The sequence below is a fragment of the Nyctereutes procyonoides genome, unplaced genomic scaffold (genome assembly GCF_905146905.1).
Source record: "Nyctereutes procyonoides isolate TBG_1078 unplaced genomic scaffold, NYPRO_anot_genome, whole genome shotgun sequence".
Lineage (NCBI taxonomy): Eukaryota > Metazoa > Chordata > Mammalia > Carnivora > Canidae > Nyctereutes > Nyctereutes procyonoides.
In genome coordinates this window covers 15506821-15515564 of record NW_026575040.1, presented here as the reverse complement: position 1 = coordinate 15515564, position 8744 = coordinate 15506821, and the positions used below count along the sequence as shown (strand labels likewise).

Sequence of the window (8744 nt, the reverse complement as noted above, 5' to 3'; positions counted from 1 at the left end):
CTGGAGCATCCAGGCCCTGCAGACGGAGAGCTCCATAGTTACTGCGGGAGCTGAATCCAGGTTTCCAGAGCTGCCGCCGCCACTACAGTTGTTCCTCCGGGGCCTTGCGGGGTAAACAACCCCCACTGAGCCCTGCACCACGCAGGGGGCAGAGCAGCTCCCCCAAGAGCTAACACCTGAAAATCAGCACAACAGGCCCCTCCCCCCGAAGACCAGCTAGATGGACAAGTTCCAGGGGAAGTCAAGGGACTTAAAAAGTATACAGAAACAGAAGATACTCCCCCGTGGTTTTTTGTTGTTGTTGTTGTTGTTGTTTTTTTTGCTTTTTGATTTCTGTTTGCTTCCCCCACGCCTTTTTTCCTTTCTTTCTTTTTCTTTCTCTTTTTCTTCTTTTTTCTTTTTCTCTTTTCTTTCCTTCTTTCTCTCCTCTCTTTTTCTCCTTTTCCCAATACAACTTTTTTTTGGCCACTCTGCACTGAGCAAAATGACTAGAAGGAAAACCTCACCTCAAAAGAAAGAATCAGAAACAGTCCTCTCTCCCAGAGCTACAAAATCTGGATTACAATATAATGTCAGAAAGCCAATTCAGAAGCACTATTATACAGCTACTGGTGGCTCTAGAAAAAAGCATAAAGGACTCAAGAGACTTCATGACTGCAGAATTTAGATCCAATCAGACAGAAATTAAAAATCAACTGAATGAGATGCAATCCAAACTAGAAGTCCTAATGACAAGGGTTAACGAGGTGGAAGAACGAGTGAGTGACATAGAAGACAAGGTAATGGCAAAGAGGGAAACTGAGGAAAAAAGAGACAAACAATTAAAAGACCATGAAGATAGATTAAGGGAAATAAACAACAGCCTGAGGAAGAAAAACCTACGTTTAATTGGGGTTCCCGAGGGCACCCAAAGGGACAGAGGGCCAGAATATGTATTTGAACAAATCATAGCTGAAAACTTTCCTAATCTGGGAAGGGAAACAGGCATTCAGATCCAGGAAATAGAGAGATCCCCCCCCCTAAAATCAATAAAAACCATTCAACACCTCGACATTTAATAGTGAAGCTTGCAAATTCCAAAGATGAAGAGAAGATCCTTAAAGCAGCAAGAGACAAGAAGTCCCTGACTTTTATGGGGAGGAGTATTAGGGTAACAGCAGACCTCTCCACAGAGACCTGGCAGGCCAGAAGGGGCTGGCAGGATATATTCAGGGTCCTAAATGAGAAGAACATGCAACCAAAAATACTTTATCCAGCAAGGCTCTCATTCAAAATGGAAGGAGAGATAAAGAGCTTCCGAGACAGGCAGGAACTGAAAGAATATGTGACCTCCAAACCAGCTCTGCAAGAAATTTTAAGGGGGACTCTTAAAATTCCCCTTTAAGAAGAAGTTCAGTGGAACAATCCACAAAAACAGGGACTGAATAGATATCATGATGACACTTAACTCATATCTTTCGATAGTAACTCTGAATGTGAACGGGCTTAATGACCCCATCAAAAGGTGCAGGGTGTCAGACTGGATAAAAAAGCAGGACCCATCTATTTGCTGTCTACAAGAGACTCATTTTTTTTTTTCAAAAAAAAAAAAGTTTATTTGAGAACAAGAGTGAAAGCTTTCGCACATCTGACAAGGTAGACGCGTTTTGCTAACAGACGCCATCCGTATTCAGCTCTACCAATATTATCACAATGGAACATACTTGTTCTAACAAAGATATGGGCCTAAGTCGAGGACTAGGACTGGACAGCATCGAAAGAAAGGCGGGGCCCCAAATCTCATCCCCTAGACTGATTCGCAACATAGGATTTCAATCAGACACTCCTCATGCAGTGGTTCTCAACCTGGCTTCTTATCAGAACCCCAGGGCCTCTGTGGCAGGAAATCCCAGGAACTAGACTGTACTGCAGTCAGAGTCTCTGGGGGTGGGGACCTAGGCATCAGTAGGTCTGTAAGCTTCCCAGGTGAGTCATGAGCGGCCGAGATAGAGCCCCACTCAAGAGGCAGGAGTTCAACAAATCTGCGAGTTCCCCAGCCCAGCTGGCTCTGAGAGGAAGGGGGGCGGGCGGTCTTGCTGGGCATTGCTGGCTCTCGCGGATCCTATCTCTCACTCTGCTCAAGAACTCCAGGCATTACCAGCTTTGGGTGCAAAGTTGAGCCCTTCCATATGCCTTAGTGATTTTTAGAGCAATGTTTAGTCAGGCAGATACCAGCAAAGAGAGAAAAATGGAAAAAGGGAGAAATTTCCATAAGGCATGATACGAATAAATAAAATAAGTGAAAAAACAATCTCAGGTTTAAAAGTAAAGCATGAGAAGTCAACACCTGTGAAATTTTATTTATATAAAAGAATAAAAATATCTATTTTAAAAGGATTGATTTAAACTTAGGTTTTTTTTTTCAGCTTTTCCTGTTCCTTGAACACGAAACTGCTTCCAACGCAGAAAGATTTAAGATAGGTAATTATTAAATAAACCCTCTCTACCTTCCCCCTGCAAAAACACAGAGCCAAGTTCCCCATTTTCTCTATGATAAACCAGATTATTTTCAGTTAAGAATGTTGGCAACTGCATGAAACAGATTATCAGATATGTTGGCAGGAAGGTATGAGCTGTACAATGGCATTACAAAAAGTCCCCAAAGAAAAGAAGATGGCAAAAACAATAGAAAAATAATAAAACACAAAATAAGAAAATGCCAGATATTTACAGCCTCCCTCTGAAACGTGACCTATGTTCTACCTTCAGCATAAACAAAACCAGAGAACATTTCTCAATGGGTATCACAGATGAAGCTGGTGCCAGCCAGTTTTTGGGGCGGGGGTTGGGAGTGGGGGGGGGGTAGGGGACACACATTCATTCCAAGAAGGGAGAAATGCAGAGTTAGCAACTTGCTGGAATTATAACCATGTCTTGGTCTTCTTGCAGTTCTGTTACTAAACATGACACACAGTAAATGATCCAGTGTGGTCTTACAGAAATGACTTGTCACCACGTTTCAGAACAAACTATTCAGAGTCACAGGCACTGGGTCTGGGAAAGCAGAGGTGGATGGCCGCGCACTCAGGTGAGGGATATTTATCTTTGTGAGGTTGGAGGAGGGAAGCAGGGCTCTACAGCCTGGAAGCTTCTGCACTAATGAGTCTTCTAATAGTCAGCTCGTGGTTTTTTGTTTAACTTCAGATCAATCCTCCATCACGTTTTTCTGTTTTTAAAAAAAACTTCCCAGCCTAACCTAATATACATACCTGTGCCGGTTTTTATTCTTTCGTTTTTTATGGCTGCGGTGATGACTCCCTGAGGAAGTAGAAGAAGCAGCCTTCTGAGGCTTCACGCCCTGCACAGATCCGTCCAGATCCTCAGGGTCCTCCTGGCTGGGCTCATTCTCCTGATTGTGGAAGTCTGGAGAAGTATCACTTTCCATCTCACTGCCCGGCTCCCTCTTTTCAATGAGCTGATCCTGAACTCCTGCCAATGCACTTACTGCAGCTGCTGAAGTAACTGAGGATTTACTGAAGAGTCGCTCAGCTTCCTTAAACTTCCGGTTCCTTCGGTCGTTTTTGCTATTGGAGTTTTTTTGGTTGGTCAGGTACCGATCCCAGCCGCGGATGATATTGCCGTACATCTGAGTGTCTTCCAGGTAGCTTCCTTCAAAAGCATAGATCTGTCTCTCCAAGTTCGCCAGTGTTTCCGCCAGCTCCTGCTTCCGCTTCACCAGCTCCACCAGCTCCACCAGCTCCCGTCGGGTGTCGGGGATCTGCGGCGGCGCCGCCTTGTTGTGCATCGCCATGTTGGGCTGAGGCGGCGGCGGCAGCAGCGGCGGGCTGGGGGCGGGCCCTGCGCCTACAAGAGACTCATTTTAGACAGAAGGACACCTACAGCCTGAAAATGAAAGGTTGGAGAACCATTTACCATTCAAATGGTTTTCAAAAGAAAGCAGGGGTAGCCATCCTTATATCAGATAAACTAAAATTTACCCCGAAGACAGTAGTGAGAGACAAAGAGGGACACTATATCATACTTAAAGGATCTATCCAGCAAGAGGACTTAACAATCCTCAATATATATGCCCCGAATGTGGGAGCTGCCAAATACTTAAACGAATTATTAACCAAAGTGAAGAAATATTTAGATAATAATACACTTATACTTGGTGACTTCAATCTAGCTCTTTCTACCCTCGATAGGTCTTCTAAGCACAACATCTCCAAAGAAACGAGAGCTTTAAATGATGCACTGGACCAGATGGATTTCACAGATATCTACAGAACTTTACATCCAAACTCAACTGAATACACATTCTTCTCAAGTGCACATGGAACTTTCTCCAGAATAGACCACATACTGGGTCACAAATTGGGTCTGAACCGATACCAAAAGATTGGGATCGTCCCCTGCATATTCTCAGACCATAACGCCTTGAAATTAGAACTCAATCACAAGAAGAAGTTTGGAAGGACATCAAACACGTGGAGGTTAAGGACCATCCTGCTAAAAGATGAAAGGGTCAACCAGGAAATTAAGGAAGAATTAAAAAGATTCATGGAAATTAATGAGAATGAAGATACAACCGTTCAAATCTTTGGGATGCAGCAAAAGCAGTCCTGAGGGGGAAATACATCGCAATACAAGCATCCATTCAAAAACTGGAAAGAACTCAAATACAAAAGCTAACCTTACACACAAAGGAGCTAGAGAAAAAACAGCAAATGGACCCTACACCCAGCAGAAGAAGAGAGTTAATAAAGATTCGAGCAGAACTCAATGAAATCGAGACCAGAAGAACTGTGGAACAGATCAACAGAACCAGGAGTTGGTTCTTTGAAAGAATTAATTAGATAAACCATTAGCCATCCTTATTAAAAAGAAGAGAGAGAAGACTCAAATTAATAAAATCATGAATGAGAAAGGAGAGATCACTACCAACACCAAGGAAATACAAACTATTTTAAAAACATATTATGAACAGCTCTACGCCAATAAATTAGGCAATCTAGAAGAAATGGACCCATTCCTGGAAAGCCACAAACTACCAAAACTGGAACGGGAAGAAATAGAAAACCTGAACAGGCCAATAACCAGGGAGGAAATTGAAGCAGTCATCAAAAACCTCCCAAGACACAAAGTCCAGGGCCAGATGGCTTCCCAGGGGAATTCTACCAAACGTTTAAAGAAGAAACCATGCCTATTCTACTAAAGCTGTTTGGAAAGATAGAAAGGGATGGAGGACTTCCAAATTCGTTCTATGAGGCCAGCATCACCTTAATTCCAAAACCAGACAAAGACCCCACCAAAAAGGATAATTACACACCAATAACTCTGATGAACATGGATGCAAAAATTCTCAACAAGATACTAGCCAATAGGATCCAACAATACATTAAGAAAATTATTCACCATGACCAAGTAGGATTTATTCCCAGGACACAAGGCTGGTTCAACACTCGTAAAACAATCAATGTGATTCATCATATCAGCAAGAGAAAAACCAAGAACCATATGATCCTCTCATTAGATGCAGAGAAAGCATTTGACAAAATACAGCATCCATTCCTGATCAAAACTCTTCAGAGTGTAGGGATAGAGGGAACTTTCCTCGACATCTTAAAAGCCATCTACGAAAAGCCCACAGCAAATATCATTCTCAATGGGGAAGCACTGGGAGCTTTTCCCCTAAGATCAGAAACAAGACAGGGATGTCCATTCTCACCAATGCTATTCAACATAGTACTGGAAGTCCTAGCCTCAGCAATCAGACAACATAAAGACATTAAAGGCATTCAAATTGGCAAAGAAGAAGTCAAACTCTCCCTCTTCGCCGATGACATGATACTCTACATAGAAAACCCAAAAGCCTCCACCCCAAGATTGCCAGAACTCATACAGCAATTTGGTAACGTGGCAGGATACAAAATCAATGCCCAGAAATGAGTGGCATTTCTATACACTAACAATGAGACTGAAGAAAGAGAAATTAAGGAGTCAATCCCATTTACAATTGCACCCAAAAGCATAAGATACCTAGGAATAAACCTAACCAAAGAGGTAAAGGATCTATACCCTAAAAACTATAGAACACTTCTGAAAGAAATTGAGGAAGACACAAAGAGATGGAAAAATATTCCATGCTCATGGATTGGCAGAATTAATATTGTGAAAATGTCAATGTTACCCAGAGCAATTTACACGTTTAATGCAATCCCTATCAAAATACCATGGACTTTCTTCAGAGAGTTAAAACAAATTATTTTAAGATTTGTGTGGAATCAGAAAAGACCTCGAATAGCCAGGGGAATTTTAAAAAAGAAAACCATAGCTGGGGACATCACAATGCCAGATTTCAGGTTGTACTACAAAGCTGTGGTCATCAAGACAGTGTGGTACTGGCACAAAAACAGACATATAGATCAATGGAACAGAATAGAGAACCCAGAAGTGGACCCTGAACTTTATGGTCAACTAATATTCGATAAAGGAGGAAAGACTATCCACTGGAAGAAAGACAGTCTCTTCAATAAATGGTGCTGGGAAAATTGGACATCCACATGCAGAAGAATGAAACTAGACCACTCTCTTTCACCATACACAAAGATAAACTCAAAAAGGATGAAAGATCTAAATGTGAGACAAGATTCCATCAAAATCCTAGAGGAGAACACAGGCAACACCCTTTTTGAACTCGGCCACAGCAACTTCTTGCAAGATACATCCACGAAGGCAAAAGAAACAAAAGCAAAAATGAACTATTGGGACTTCATCAAGATAAGAAGCTTTTGCACAGCAAAGGATACAGTCAACAAAACTAAAAGACAACCTACAGGATGGGAGAAGATATTTGCAAATGACCTATCAGATAAAGGGCTAGTTTCCAAGATCTATAAAGAACTTATTAAACTCAACACCAAAGAAACAAACAATCCAGTCATGAAATGGGCAAAAGACATGAACAGAAATCTCACAGAGGAAGACATAGACATGGCCAACACGCACATGAGAAAATGCTCTGCATCACTTGCCATCAGGGAAATACAAATCAAAACCACAATGAAATACCACTTCACACCTTTTCTCAAGGCAGGAAACCACAAATGTTGGAGAGGATGCGGAGAAAAGGGAACCCTCTTACACTGTTGGTGGGAATGTGAAATGGTGCAGCCACTCTGGAAAACTGTGTGGAGGTTCCTCAAAGAGTTAAAAATAGACCTGCCCTACAACCCAGCAATTGCACTGTTGGGGATTTACCCCAAAGATTCAGATGCAATGAAACGCCGGGACACCTGCACCCTGATGTTTCTAGCAGCCATGTCCATAATAGCCAAACTCTGGAAGGAGCCTCGGTGTCCATCGAAAGATGAATGGATAAAGAAGATGTGGTTTATGTATACAATGGAATATTACTCAGCCATTGGAAACGACAAATACCCACCATTTGCTTCAACGTGGATGGAACTGGAGGGTATTATGCTGAGTGAAGTAAGTCAATCAGAGAAGGACAAACATTATATGTTCTCATTCATTTGGGGAATATAAATAATAGTGAAAGGGAATAGAGGGGAAGGGAGAAGAAATGTGTGGGAAATATCAGAAAGGGAGACAGAACATAAAGACTCCTAACTCTGGGAAACGAACTTGGGGTGGTGAAAGGGGAGGAAGGCGGGCGGTGAGGGTAAATGGGTGACGGGCACTGAGGGGGGCACTTGACGGGATGAGCACTGGGTGTTATTCTGTATGTTGGTAAATTGAACACCAAAAAAAATAAATTTATTGTAAAAAAAATAAAGTTACCTGCCTAAGATTGATCAATTTCATTGATCTTTTTAAAAAAAACTAGCTCCTGGTTTAATTGATCTGTTTTATTATTTTTTTTTAGTCTCTATTTCATTTATTTCTGCTCTAATCTTTATTTTTCCTTCCCTCTAGTGTCTTTGGGCTTTGTTGTTTTTCTTTTTCTAGTCCTTTTAGGTGGGAGGTTAGATTGTTTGAGATTTTTCTTGCTTCTTGAGGTAGGCCTGTACTGCTATAATCTGCCGTCTCAGAACAGATTTGTTGCATCCCAAAGACTGTGGACCATTAGGTTTTCATTCTGATTTGTCTCCATGTATTTTTTGATTTCCTCTTTTATTTCCTGATTAACCCATTCATAATTTATGTTTATTAAATATTATATTTTAGTGTGTACTATATACACTTTTCACAATTATAATATATAAGCAAATTTTTACTGTTACCATTTTATGGGATTCATTCTGTTTTTAAAGAAAATATATGATCTGTCCACAAACAAATTTATTTTTTCCAAATTTTCATTTAAATTCTAGTTAGTTAACATATTGTGTAATACTGGGTTCAGAAAAAAAATACTGGGTTCAGGGTAGAATTTTTTTTTTATTTTTTTCAGAGTAGAATTTAATTATTCATCACTTACCTATAATACCTAGTCCTCATCATAACAAGTGCCCTCTTTGGGGCACCTGGGTGGCACAGTGGTTGAATGTCTGCCTTTGGCTCAGGTTATGATTCCAGGGTCCCGGGATCAAGTCCTGCATCAGGCTCCCCAGAAGGAGCCTGCTTCTCCCTCTGCCTGTTTCTGCCTCTGTCTCTCCTGAATAAATAAAATCTTTAAAAAAAATAAGTGCCCTCCTTAATACCCACCACCTATTTAGCCCACCTCCCACCACTGCCGTTCAGCAACCCTGTTTATTTTCTGTCATTAAGAGTCTTTTATGGTTTGTTTCCCTGCCTTT

The 8744-nt window shown here is 41.4% G+C and overlaps 1 protein-coding gene across 1 annotated transcript; it reads right to left on the bottom strand.

Moving 5' to 3' along the window:
• Positions 1-2305: 2305 nt before the first annotated feature.
• On the bottom strand, positions 2306-3804 carry LOC129506338 (chromatin modification-related protein MEAF6-like). Its single transcript, XM_055319995.1, has 2 exons — positions 3249-3804; positions 2306-3190 (listed from the first exon to the last, which is right to left on the bottom strand). Exons 1-2 carry the CDS (start codon positions 3788-3790, stop codon positions 3148-3150), a joined length of 585 nt encoding a protein of 194 aa, XP_055175970.1. The 5' UTR covers positions 3791-3804; the 3' UTR covers positions 2306-3147.
• Between the last annotated feature and the right edge of the window lie 4940 nt (positions 3805-8744).